Source organism: Anabas testudineus, chromosome 2 (assembly GCF_900324465.2).
Source record: "Anabas testudineus chromosome 2, fAnaTes1.2, whole genome shotgun sequence".
NCBI classification, from domain to species: domain Eukaryota; kingdom Metazoa; phylum Chordata; class Actinopteri; order Anabantiformes; family Anabantidae; genus Anabas; species Anabas testudineus.
The window spans coordinates 25,246,039-25,259,679 of record NC_046611.1 but is presented as its reverse complement, the minus strand read 5'-3'; the positions used below and the strand labels follow the sequence as shown (position 1 = coordinate 25,259,679).

The window sequence follows — 13,641 nt, the reverse complement described above, 5'->3', positions numbered from 1 at the left end:
TTGTTATTCATTCATTCAGAGCTACTTTTCAAATGATTTGGAAAATATGTTTACAGCAGACCTACAGTTATCTTCTAAACCATCTCAGTGGTATAACCTCATTACAACCACATTTGCAGTCTCAGCACATTCACATGAACATTTCTAATATTCTATTGTTTGAAGTGTAGGAAATAAAGGTAATAAATTAAATCTAGAAAAATAAATTAGACTATTCTACTATAATCTTTCCTGATTTGACCATGTTTGCCTGAATTACCAGACCAGGGGTTGGTAATTAGACCAGGGCTAGAGCTGCTTTAAACACTGTGGTCTTTAAAACAAACTGCCAACAGCAGCATGTGAGAATATGAATGTGTAGAAGGTGCAGCATTTACCATGTTCCTGACCTTAGTTTCGCAAGTTTAGATTAAATATGAAGGGATTGAAGCTTTTGACGATCATCAGGATCATAAAGTTCTGTACTAATTCCAGGTTCAGATGTGAACCTCGTGGAAGTGCTGGACAAAACGTTGAGGTTTGATTCATTCAGTTCTATTCAGTGGGATTCATCTGTTGGGCACCATGAAAGTCCATCATATAGAGAACTTTTAGTCTAGAAAAGATGCTGAACTGAGCACAGCAACATCACCATCATCAGAGTGACATGGCTAGCATGACTAAAAACTCTCTCACAGACTAAATTTCATTTCAGTCATTCACAGCATCCGCTCCGGGCATAAAAAACTGTTAATGAAGACCATTTGTATTTTAAAGAATTTCACACAGCTGATGGCAACCACGGCATGGATCCCGTCACGCAGCATGATGCCATAAGCTCACCTCCCATTCCCAGCCCCAGTGATAAAGTGCCCCTCTGTGTGGAATGAGCTAACAGTGGATTACCATGAAGTGTGCCCCAAGAGCTCAAGTGTTTCTCTGCAGCATACAGTCAATGCTCTGGAGCCAGAGAGCTAGCAGGAAGTGCAGCTTGGTTGTCTCTCCTCTCGTCTCATCAATGCAGCTTTCATTCTCTCTCAGAGGGGCAAGATGGAAGCTGTACAAAAGGACCACTGGTACTTTGTGGTACTCGTCTTTCTCCCTTTTCTTAAAGGTATGGATTTGATATACATAGATATATAGATTCTAAAGCTTCTAAAGTCAAGATGTCCTGATAAAACTTTAGTCATTGTTACACTGTTGTCTCTAAGGACATTCTGAAAATTGGATTTGAGCTTAAATTACATGAATGTATTTATCGTGCAGTGTCATAAAACATTTTTAAAGGTTAAATTCATAATTGGTATTTAATAGTAAAAATACCTTTATTCTGCCTTTTTTCTTTTTGTTTAGTTAGAAGTTGGTACAAGAGCTCGTTGTTGTAAGTTTTGCCAATACTCAGACATTGTTCCAAACCTGCCAGAACTCTCCCAAGGGTGTCACTGGACTTGAAATCAGTTGTCATTCAGCTCGGATGAAAGGCTGTGAAAACTTGGAAGCTTGATCAGCGACTATTGTCAGTCTGGTTTGTGTGTACTGGCTCAAATTAGCCTAATTACCATTACCCAAGAGATGGCCTCAAAGCTGTGAAGGGCTGTGGTAAGCTTCAACTCCAGGGGCTTTAGAGGGAAAACAGAGCCTTTCATGCCACATCATGTAGGTGGAAACATCGTCAATTATGAGTTGGGAAATAATGATTTGTTGTTTAACTTTGTACAAGTTATGTTTTCTAAGTGTCCAGATGCAGATAGATTAACAGGAAATCTCTTTGTCCAGTTGCTGCCCAGCAGAAAGCTGTGATAGTGCGTCTGGAGGAAGGGATGGTTCTTGACTGTTTGTGCCCCTGGAATGGTAATCTCAGCATGGTGTCCTGGATCAAAGTGCCAGACAAGAATCCAGTGGCTGTTTTCCATCCAGAGTATGGAGTGGCCTTCTCCCAGCCTTACAGGGAGAGGGTAGAGTTCCTGAGGAAAACACCTTTGGATGGAAGTATTGCCATCAAAAATGTTACTCATGAGGACATTGGGATTTACCACTGCTCTGTTCAAACCTTCCCCCAAGGACCCTGGACCAGCAACATCCATGTGGAGGATTTAGGTAAATAGCACCTGAAAAACTTGCTTAACTGAGTGACTCAAAGTGCTCATCTGAAAATAGCTTTTATTTTCAGAAGACGGAGGTGGAAATGTTGACTACTCTTACATCACTACACTGGTAGTGTGAAATGAAACTTACAAGATAACGTGCTTTTCCATCACGTATTTTGATTTTTTTTGTTTCAGTGGTAAAGTACTCCATTTGTGTTTTACAGATGAACCGCCAGAAGAAGAAGACGAAAGCATACGCTCCCCCGCCCCAGAGTCCACTGTAGCAGACATAGAGTTGGTAGCAGAGCTGAACAACAACGTGACCATCAGTTGTAATCACCAGCACAATGGTACCGTTCACCAGGTCAATCTAGAAAGGATGCCGCACGGCCAACCCTGGATCATTATTGGGGTGTGTAAGAAGGTAGGGGGAGGCCTGGTGAGTGAAGACTACAGTGACAGGGGCCTGGTCACATGTGTGAGCAGCCTGGATGTCAGTCTTCACCTGACACACGTGGAGCAAGAAGATGGTGGTTTCTACCGCTGTCGGTTCAGCACGGACGCAGGGGAGCAAACAACCACTGTCCAGCTCACAGTTTCGGCTTCAGGTACAAAGACAACAAACTAACATCAGGCTCCAGTGTTCATACATACATAAAAATATGCAGTTGCTTCAGAAAGTATCTAGAGACCCTCGCATGTTGCACACTATAGTGACAAAGTGAAAACATATTTTACACACGTATTTTAGGTTTTCACACCCTTAATTCAGTGTTCAAATGTGCAAAAATTGAGTCCCGCTACATTTCTACTTGACAAGCCAGCGTTTTTCATGCTGTCATACTTTCTGTACTGTTGGCTTTGCAAACAGACTCACACCTGCTAAAACCACAGAACGCTGTTGTGCATCTCTGTGAGAATGACTGGTTGTGTCTTCAGGTTTGCATCAACACGCTACACATGAATGTAATAGTGCATCTAAGAGTCATGAAACAAGCCTGAAACAAAAGCATCAGTCACCATAAGTGGTAATAAACTTACACCGTTCCACTGTAAAAATGACTCTCTCTCATTTTATAAGCAGGTGGAATCAGACTGTCGGTGTTCATGATGTACATTTGTATCGGGGCTGGAACATCTTGCATTGTTCTACTCATTGTCATCGTCATACTAGCAGTGAGGCACAGGTAAGATCCCACAGCGTGGTTTAATATTTAGCAAACAAAACTCCACAAATATGAAATGTGACCCTGTCTATTCATTGACACCAAGTGCTCAGATCTCTTCAGTTTGAAACAAAGGGCCGAGTGATGTAATGCTGTTTGATATTATAGACTGATTAACAGTAAATCAGTGAAGAGGTAATTGAGAGCAACAAAATTATATATATATATATATATATATAAAATGACTAGTTTTATCCCTTAATAAACATGGAGAGTATGCTCTGCTTTATGCTAAACATCAGTGAGAATATTAACATGCTGATTGTTAACAGGTCAATCATTTTATATTAGCATGTTAATAATATTTGCCACTTGGTCAGTTTTTTAGGTATTTGATGGTAAACAAAATGCATTGGTTCAATCAACAAAGTTTGTTGTTGTTGTTGTTTTTTAATAATTATTTGTCTGATGAACATGTTCTTACCACTTTTCATTGCAATCCATCAAATTGTTATAATCACATGTGACCCATAATCACCTATGGTAACGTCATGGTGCCAGGGGACAAACAGTAATGTCAGTAGAATTCATATCTGGGATCCATAAATGATCATAATTTCATGGAACAACATTGATGAAGGTGAGGTATATTCAGGTAAAAGAGCTGGATCAGGTGCATCCCACAGTAGCAACACTTAAATCCCCTGGACCCACAACGTCAGGGGTCTGCGAGCATCTCGGCAAAAGCTTTTAGGGCACAAGAGCTAGCACGTACCATTAACCTTAACACCTGAGGTTGTGAGGTTCATCTAAAGGAGAAGACAGGAGTGGTAATGTACACGACACTAAGTGCAGCAACTGTCGAGAAGCCATCAAAGGCCACGAGGAAACCAGCACTAGTCCAAGGCCAGCCACAAGATGGACACGGAGACTATGAGCATCAGAAGCCAGAAATCCACCCTTAAACAGGATGAGCATCCCATCTACACCCACAAGTGCTTAGATCAGTGTCATCAAAAGTCTAATAGCTGATGCCATATCTGGGCCAAAGTGTTGGACTAACAGATATTACCATTTCCAGAGCCGTCCAATGTCTCATGGACTGATAGTCTTTGGTATTTTATAGTGTCTCTAAGCCTGACTTTGGGTTTCTTCTGTCACTAAAGGAAGAAGTACAGGAGAGAGGAGTACAGAGTCAAACTTCACCCATCTCAGAGACAGGTAAGCATTGCCATGTTAATTATATCGACTTTTGTGTTTACATTTGACACTTTTAAGACGCTGCCTTACCTTCTCATCAGACATGCACTCAATTACAACACCATTACACGCTACTATTAATCTTACACTATTTAACCTTATATAATGCCATTTATGCTTGCTGAAATAATTTATTGCTGCTTTACAACTGACAGTGTAATGGACTTTGGCTAATGTGATACAGCAGCTTGTCAAAATGTAACAAAATTGCAGCAACAAGAGGCTTGAAATGTAATATTTTGTCTAGTAAAGGCAAATTCTTCATTCTTTATTCACTTAGTATATAATTATATTTATGATATTAATGTCTCATAAAGTGCCTCGCATCTTTAATGATTTCATAACAGCTGTTCAACAGTGAGATTTCATGCTGTCAGAGCATATTTCAGATTTCAGATTTAGATCTTTTGGAGCCCATCGCGTGACTTTGTTGCTTGTTTTTTCTTTTGACAAGTTTCTTCACTATACTTCTGCAACATGTCCTTGTCTAACATCTCAGATACTAATAGTCTTAACTAACTAACCTAACTACACATTCACAGCCAAACTTCTATGAGAACATCCCTATGTGTCCCCGGATTACGAAGAAGTCCAGGCAGATAAGAAATTGTCCTGTGTATGCCAACCTGCAGTCTGTACGAACACAGAAAACCACACGTCATCCTCATGATAAATGAGCAGACGTACAGTAAATGCATATGGTTTGTTCCACCTGCCTGTGCCCTCAACTTTTCGCCAACACAGTAGATTCATGTACAAATGAATAAAAACTATATTGCCTAAAGTCTACAGATAGCTGATTACAATTATGTGATTCTGGGATAACACTGACACTAATTAATACTCATGCTGTTTTTTGAAACAAATCAACAAACTGGTGGCCTCAGAACGCTGACAGCTTTGTTTGGGTCCAGCCCTGCTCCCTCTAATTAAATGTGGTATGTACTGCATAATTACTGTTGAGAAAATATTAGTTTTGGACAAAACAATGTTTGACAATAACCATCAAGCAGAAAGAGGAGACAAAAACGCCAGTATAATCATCCTTTTCACTTCCCTAACCCCTGAGTAAAACGATTGACAAAAGCCTGTGTAATTGCTCTCCTTCTACTTTCATCCCTCCTGGTTTCCATTCAGAGCTTGACAATAGTGTCTAATCATCTAACGGAAAAGAAAAGCCGTCGCTCACCACTGTACCATCACTTGAGGCTGTTGCTTTCCCCAAAGGGCTTTCCGCCTGGGATGGCTGCGTTCTAGTTACGGCACACTCTTATTATGAAAGCTAAACTCTAATTAGCCAATCTTGTGCTTTAGTTTTTAGCCCCTTAGATTTCACATTTATTGATAAATGTTTCTATTCTTTAAATTCATTTTAGAAACAATATTTCTACAATAAGCTGTCACGAGTTTTATATTCATAATGTATCATGACCTTTATCATACCACACCTGTTCTTGTAAATCCCCATGTTGCGATCTGTCTTTGTTAATCTGTGTTGTGTTCATGTGGTTCATTTATCTCCATAGAAGTGGAGGCAGTGGCAGAAGCAGTAATGGATATGCATGCTATTCTGAAAGCTATTCGGAAACCAGACAAATGTGGAGCGTACAATAAAAGGACAATGTCGTTTGAAATCCATGTCGTTTATGTCGTCACTCTGCTCTCTTGCTGTTCCTGACAAAGCTGCAACTTTGCACATGACTGTGATGCTGTGTGTGACTAGCTCAGAGGAAGTACTCAGTCAGTACTCAAGTAAAAGTACAAGTGCTGTCTTAAAAAGTAGAGGTACACATTCTTCATTCAAGTTGAGGTACATGTTCTACAATTTACTTAAAGTACAAAAGTTCTCCACTATGAGAGCAATGTTTTAACAGTACTTGGATGCTGTTGATGACATAAATGGGCATCTAATTCAGATTTGTTCGATAAACTTTGAGAGGTTCAAAATTATGGCAAAAAACTTTCCCAAAAAAAGAAAAGGGGGCAAAGATCTGTGTTACTATAGAAACTTGATCCAACAGCAACTAGGCTGATTTTTATGCTACTTTATGTGCTGACAACTGATTTATCTGTTTTAGCACATCACTGTTTATTTAGTGGAGTACAGTATTTCCCTTTGGAGTAGAGTGAAGTAAAAGTATCATAAAAGAAGTAGAAGTACCTCAAAATTCAGCTTAAGTACTGCACTTGAGTAAATGGACATAGTCACTTTTCACCTCTGGACTAGCTTTACTGAGACTGATGTGCAAGTTAAAGACTCTGTGTGGTAAAAAAAAAAAAAATAAATAAAACAAGGTGTCAAAACCACTACCTCTTTTATTTCTGAGATGTGATAAAAGGAAACCAAACTGAAGGAACTGCAGACTGAACTCAAACGTTTTTATTTGTGCAACCACTTAAAACCTTATGGGATAGTTTTGGGTATACATGAATATGTTTAGTGAAGTCCAAATGAAAAAATGTGAATGAAAAGCTAAAACTGAAACTGAAAGCTGAAGCAGTGATCCTAAACCTGTAACTATTAAATAACAAGAATTTAAATCATTGTGTGAAAGGTCTTTTAATCTGAATCTAAGTTTGTTTACTTTCTGTGAATAAATCAAAAAGAATTAATTGATTTCTTTTTATAAACACAGGACTTTGGGAACTTGTCAAAATGGACAATGGTGTTGAATATGTTACATTAGACAAATGTAAAACATACTCTCACTTTATATGACACTGGTCAATAATATCACCGGTATAGTTGATGGTCACATTTCCCCACTTCTCCACACGCCTGTGAACGCAGCATTCGTTGTGTATATCACACTGTATCATCTAGTCCATCAGAACAAGAGGTAAGAAGGTTAATACATGTTAATGTTAGTGCACTGAGTCACACTAAAGGAAGGAACCTGAAGGAAAATGATGACATGTGATAGAACATTCAATTTATTTCTTCTTTTTATCATCAAAAACATTACATATGTACATTTAGTGAAAACTGTAGTCCTACACTCAATATGTTCAAAGTGCTATTAACATATAATCTGACAGTAACAGAGCACAAAACATGATGGACACGGTCACAGAAATGAGGATGATATGTGTCATACCTACGAGTGAATGGCTACAGTGAACAAACAAACAAACAAAAATCGTAAACATTAATGTTGTCAACTAACTTTCTCCAGTCATTTCAGGCAGCTGAGCTCAGAATGTACCATTCTGACTTTGAAAGTACTTTTCCTATTTCCTTGTACAGCTGCACACAGAGTAGGCGATGGCACTACCGTGTCCCAGGACACTTCCTGTATACAGTATAATGTGCCCAGGAGGGAGCGGGAATCGAACCACCACTCCTGGGCTTTGTGGATGGCTGCAGTTTAAAGTCGGGACGAGCGGAGAAAGTTGCATTCTATCATTTTTGACATTACGGTCCACTCCTATATCTCGAAGCACATTTCTGAGTGACTTTTTCCTTCGGTGATTGTAACCGATTAAGGAGTTTAGCTGATTCATCACTGCCATCAAAGTCATGCACTTTTAGTGTAAGGCATTGATCAATTTCTCAGTCTTTAGAGGAAGTGGGGTGTGTGTGGATTAGGTGTCAAAATCGGAGGAGTTTCTTTCGAAATGGCTGCTGAGGCTGCACATTGTTGGAATGAGCCTGGCGTGGTTTTGATCAAAAGTCTTTCTTAACCTTGTTTTACAGCAGAACTTGGGGCGTTGGTACTTTGAACTTCTTGTGCGGTGTAGTGCAACTATTTCAAAAAGAAGTGGGTCGTGCTGGTTTAGTGACAACATAAAACTACACTGAAAGAGTTTTTGGTGCAATCTTGGAAGCTACTGCTGCTGTCACACAACATACAGAAAGACCAACTGATTCACAGCCAGAATTTCTATATTTTTGTTGTTGTCAACAAACTCATAAACAACTAACAACGACTTGTCTGTGAGATAGACCTCCACTGTTGTTCAGAAACTATTTAAACATAACATCTATCTTGTGGTAATTCATTTCACAGACAGTGACGTGAAATGAAGTGAAGCCCTTGGAACCTTGGAGCTCTTTTTTTTTTTTTTTTTTTTTGTATTATAAACTAAGACAAAATAGACTAATGAGCTAAAACCAGGCTCTGAATTCACAGAAATTACAGTGAACAGACACAGTTCATTGTTGGCCTTTTGTGGGATTTGTGGACAATTTAAAAAAAGGAGAAAATCAACAGCCTCACCCTTTAACTTCAGCTACAACTGGGGGATGAATGTATTTAATACAGTATGTCGGCTGTCTTTCTACACAGTCATATTATGGGCTCTGTGATACAGACTCCCAACTGTTTTGGACACTTTGAGGATCAAATGAATATGCAGGTTGAGTTTTAAAATCTAATATGCACTTACATTTGATGTTGACAAGCTGTTTTACTGCCTTAACGTTATTGTCATCGAAATGTTTTTTTTTTTCCCACTGTTGCTGTTTTTTGTTGTTTAGATTTTTTTATAGATTGCACAATTAGTACAACCTCCTTTACCGAAGATATTAGAAAAGATCAATCATTGTCTACCTACGACCACAAACCAACACCGACTGTTCAACACAACTTTCAAAAAGATGTCAGTGAATACTGTCAGTATTTCAGGTGTGACACGGCAGTTCAAAGTTGGGTGTGCTGTAACAGTGGTAAACTCAAAGCCCAAAGACGCTGCCTCGGTTAGCGCTCACACTCTGCGGTCTGTGTTGGAAGGCACTTCTTACTGGACAACATTAACACATTCAGTGATTCATTTTACTCACATCCTATAAAAAGGATTTAATGACGTGTTTTCTGCCGATTTGAGCTATTTTGGTGACGGGGACCACTAATAGAACTTCCTTAAAGTCAGTCAGTTTAGTGTAGTTGTACAGGAACACAGTTTGTAGAAGACATGGTTGTTCCTTAATGACGTTTGCCTGATTTGTAAGTTGGCACAGTGACTGAACACTGATGCTAATGTGTTTTTGAAACGTTTGCAGGATGTTTCTATTGTCACATATGCCAGTCCCATGACATGACTTCTGTCTCGCATCAAGTCGCCAGTATCTCGCTCTTTTTCCTAATGAACCAGTTATTACTTCCTGAATATGAGGCTGGAGACGAGCTAAGAAGCTATTAAAGTCAAACTGCTCTGCAAGTGTAACGCACAGTTGGCAGTTTAAAGTCGGGACGAACGGAGAAAGTTGCATTCTATCATTTTTGACATTACGGTCCACTCCTATATCTCGAAGCACATTTCTGAGTGACTTTTTCCTTCGGTGATTGTAACCGATTAAGGAGTTTAGCTGATTCATCACTGCCATCAAAGTCATGCACTTTTAGTGTAAGGCATTGATCAATTTCTCAGTCTTTAGAGGAAGTGGGGTGTGTGTGGATTAGGTGTCAAAATCGGAGGAGTTTCTTTCGAAATGGCTGCTGAGGCTGCACATTGTTGGAATGAGCCTGGTGTGGTTTTGATCATTTCTGGAACTAAAGTCTTTCTTAACATTGTTTTACAGCAGAACTTGGGGCGTTGGTACTTTGAACTTCTTGTGCGGTGTAGTGCAACTATTTCAAAAAGAAGTGGGTCATGCTGGTTTAGTGACAACATAAAACTACACTGAAAGAGTTTTTGGTGCAATCTTGGAAGCTACTGCTGCTGTCACACAACATACAAACAAAAAACAAAAAACAGGGCGCCACCCTCCTGATGGACGACCCTTCGTGTACTGCACTCGCTCTACAGTTGACACTATTGTTTAAGTATCACTTGGAAATGATATATTACACGTCACTATACATATTTCTACATCTTCTCTACAGTAGTGGGTAAAGTGTCCAGTTTTGGTTGAACAATTCTCTGTCATTGAAGGGGTCTCAGGCTGCAACTGGATTCACCGTCACTAGAGGGCGATGGTGTCACTTGTTGGTGCTGCCTTTCCTCCTGTTCTGGCTCATCAGACAGAAAGCAGGGGAACGTCTGTGCTCGGGGAATAAAAGTCATTGACAGGCCAGTTCCTGTGGAAAGAAGAGGACAAAGAGTCAATGGAGCACGTTTGGGCTGTGTTTATTTGTTTAATTTAACCGGACCTCTTGTCATAACAATATGTCTCCTGTTCTTAATATTTTCACGGCACAACTGTTGCTTAGCTACTGTCCATGCTGATAGCTTTACAAAAAGATTAATGTAACGTGATCTTTTGAAGCCATTTGATATAAAGTAGGCGGCTCTCAAACTTCAGGTTCAACAGTAGCAACAGATGTGACTTTAAATAAACAGATTAATTTCACAGACTCGTCTTGTCTAGACTGTCTGCTGTCTTCTCAATCCCCACTTTCTCCCTCTACACATTAATTTTAATTAATTGGAGCGATTTGTTCTGAAGTTCATATTAGTTAACTGCACTGAAAGGGAGTAATGGATACTTGTGGGTGGAGGGACTGTTCTGTGCAACTGTGAGAACATTAATAATATATTAGGATGCTGTTTGTAGATGTGCATGCTGAGGTGGGTTGAGGATAAAGTGGCTGGCAAGCTGCTGATCATGCACTGAACAAGGAGGAAGTGGCCAGTGATCAATATTTCAGGAGGTGCAAAACCCAACACAATCCTGTAATCAACCTATAGCATGCATGGCTCCTACTAATACAGCTGACTAAAAGAAGAAGTACATCGATATATTTCATACACTGCTAATCATGCCCCTACAGAAGCTAATTGAAATTTGATTAACAAATTACTAATTCGATTTTTGTTTTGATCCTTACTGATAAAATTTACAGCGAGATCATTTTCTCCGCGGCTGTTTGGCGCTGAAATGCTTATTAGCAAATATGATATTAAGCTGTGCAAATCGTTTATTATATAGTGAACACACACACTGTACACACACACAGTGCGGCTCCTGTGTGTGTAGCCAGCAGCGCCAGTCACGGTGCCACCAGAGGGAATGGGGCTCAGACCGTGAGACGCACCACGATGTGGAATATAAAACATGACCCAGTCAGCCTGGCAATCAATGTCAAGTGTCTGTGCGAGTGCATGTCAGAGCCCGAACGAGAGAGAGGAAGGAGTCTAGTTACAAAGAAGAGAATGAGAAGAGAACTGACGCACACGTAAAGACAGTGAGAGGGAAAAACACTGAACACTAACATTTCCTGTGTGAGTTAGGGGAACGGCTCGCAGGGGGAAGCACAGAGGGGCAGGTGTGGGCGTGAAGATGAGACCAAAACAGTACCAACTATAACAGGTGAGTCATGCGCGCGCACACACACACACACACACACACACACACACACAGGGAGAGAGAGCTCTGTCCGCCAGTCTCCTTTACAACACTCCCTGCAATAAAGAAAAATGAACTAATGCTCCAGATTCAGGTTTTAAATGCAGCTCGGTCCACGTTCTAGAAAAACACTGCAGGTTAGAAAAAGGGGGGGGGGGGGGGCGGTTTTTCTCCCCTCCCTGCTGTACTTAATAGATTGCTGAGATGACTGATGCGCAACCAGGCATATCCTTTTCACATCTTTGCCAAGACAATCCCTCTCCTCAACCAAGGCCAATTTGGGTTTGAAAAAAAAAAAAAGAAGAAAAAGAAGAAGGAGGAGGAGGCAGGGAGCCGAGCGCAAACAGAGAGGGTGAAGCAGATCTCATCATCTCCTCTGTCATACACACTGGTGTTTGTTGTGTGATGCCAGACTCCTGACGAGAGCCACACTCTTGGACAGGGGACACAAATGTAGACACTAGCACAAAAAAATAATAATAACCACAGAGAGAGAGAGGGAGAGAGAGAGAGAGAGAGGATGGTGTCAGCATCCCACCTCTTCTCCTATCCCTATGAGAAGCAGACAATGATTTGTCAGTGCCTTTTCATTACTAGGGAAGGTCATGCCATCCTATCTGGCCTGGGGTGGCAGCTGCTGGGCCGGAGCAGACAGGACAGGCACAGAGGGCACTCACACACACTGACAGCTACAATGGCGGGCACAGACACACAAGCAGCTATTCATGCTGTTCGTGTTGACACACACATACACCTGTCTGCACCTTTCCTCCCTCGCAGTGCGATAACCCAGATGGCATCCTAGTAACAGCTGTAACCAGAGAAAGAGAGGGTGCCTCTACCACAAACTCCAGGTTACGCAAGACCGCCGACACGCAGCTTCGTGTCTTTTGTGTAGTCAGGCGGCCACGAGAGCAACAATACATCGGATGCACACTAGAGTTTCGGTCTGTTGATTTAATTTTTGGCTTCAAATAACGTGACGTGAGATAAAACACTTTCCAAGCATCCACCAGACAGACACTAAATCGACTGACCTCCGTTTTACCTGGCTGTAATGAATTTTTCATGGGATTTGGATTTTGCATCCACATCTACTATATTCCATGCTGCCTGTTGCAGATCAGATAGCGTTATCACATCCTGTTCTCCTATCATCTTGTCTCTGTGTCTTTGATACCGGCTCCCTCTCTGTAAAATCCCCTCGTATCACTCCAAGCCGATCAAACTAAGAACCGCACTCATTTCCATTAGAATTGCTAATGGTACAGCACTAAACTGTGAAGCACAGTGAAATGTAGAGAGAGGAGCAAAAAATACAAAAAAAAATAACATAAAAGGGTCCAAAATATATATACGAGCATTTTCATCCCTGTTCCATTCCAATATTAGAGTTGGTAATTGAACCATTTCCAGGCATTTTCAACAGGCTTGGTGCTTTTCTTTTTCAACCCCTAAAACTTTAAAGAGCACTTATTTCTATGCATTAGCAAACTCGGAGAACACAGCAGTTCCCCTGAAATGCAAAAGAGTGAATAACATTAGGAGGGTGGAGGTGGAAGGAAACATAAAGTAGCTACGCTGTCTCAGTGTACGGAAATCTGGAGATTAAACATCTTTCTTAGGTTTTCAAAAAAAGAGGTGAGTTCTTCTGGGGCTGCATTTTGTTTCCTGCATGGTGATCAAGGCTCAGCATTTCTTCTTTTAAATATAACACATTTGACAATTATTACTTTCAATTATGGCAAACAAGGCTTCTGGGATCCAGCTTTTGAGACATTTCCAGCTTAATAAAAAGCAGATGTGAAATATATTAAAATAAAGGAGTTACATTGCTTCTCTTGCCAGGTCCCCTATTAAC

General features: G+C 40.5%; 2 protein-coding genes across 7 annotated transcripts in view; one reads left to right on the top strand and one right to left on the bottom strand.

Moving 5' to 3' along the window:
• The first annotated feature begins 961 nt into the window (after window positions 1–961).
• cd226 (CD226 molecule) lies at window positions 962–6,452 on the top strand. Of its 5 annotated transcripts, XM_026361135.1 has the most exons (7): window positions 962–1,093; window positions 1,756–2,076; window positions 2,291–2,674; window positions 3,148–3,253; window positions 4,399–4,453; window positions 5,380–5,430; window positions 6,019–6,452. In XM_026361135.1, the coding sequence occupies exons 1-6, from the start codon at window positions 1,030–1,032 to the stop codon at window positions 5,419–5,421; spliced, it is 972 nt and encodes a 323-aa protein (XP_026216920.1). In that variant the 5' UTR covers window positions 962–1,029; the 3' UTR covers window positions 5,422–5,430; window positions 6,019–6,452. The 5 variants fall into 5 exon arrangements, with proteins under 5 accessions (XP_026216920.1, XP_026216922.1, XP_026216921.1 ...); XM_026361137.1 differs by having other exon boundaries at window positions 3,151–3,253; window positions 5,035–6,452; XM_026361136.1 differs by lacking the exon at window positions 5,380–5,430.
• A 968-nt stretch (window positions 6,453–7,420) lies between these two features.
• dok6 (docking protein 6) overlaps window positions 7,421–13,641 on the bottom strand; it is a 40,231-nt gene continuing 34,010 nt past the window's right edge. Inside the window, exons 8-9 of one of the 2 annotated variants that reach the window (XR_003298846.1) lie at window positions 10,002–10,512; window positions 7,421–8,177 (exon numbers count right to left, since the gene is read on the bottom strand). Coding sequence is in view for 1 of the 2 variants with exons in the window: in XM_026361046.1 (XP_026216831.1) it covers window positions 10,358–10,512 (155 nt within the window). In the remaining variant the exon portion in view is untranslated. Of the gene's footprint in view, window positions 8,178–8,714; window positions 10,513–13,641 lie in introns of those variants that run through there. The other variant, XM_026361046.1, reaches the window with a different exon arrangement.

Bases quoted from the DNA above. Each gene is read 5' to 3' on its own strand.
- cd226 (XM_026361133.1), top strand. From the start codon at position 1,030: ATGGAAGCTGTACAAAAGGACCACTGGTACTTTGTGGTACTCGTCTTT. The intron at 1,094-1,755 runs GTATGGATTTGA...CTCTTTGTCCAG, and splicing joins CTTTCTCCCTTTTCTTAAAG to TTGCTGCCCAGCAGAAAGCT. The intron at 4,454-5,034 runs GTAAGCATTGCC...ACACATTCACAG, and splicing joins TTCACCCATCTCAGAGACAG to CCAAACTTCTATGAGAACAT.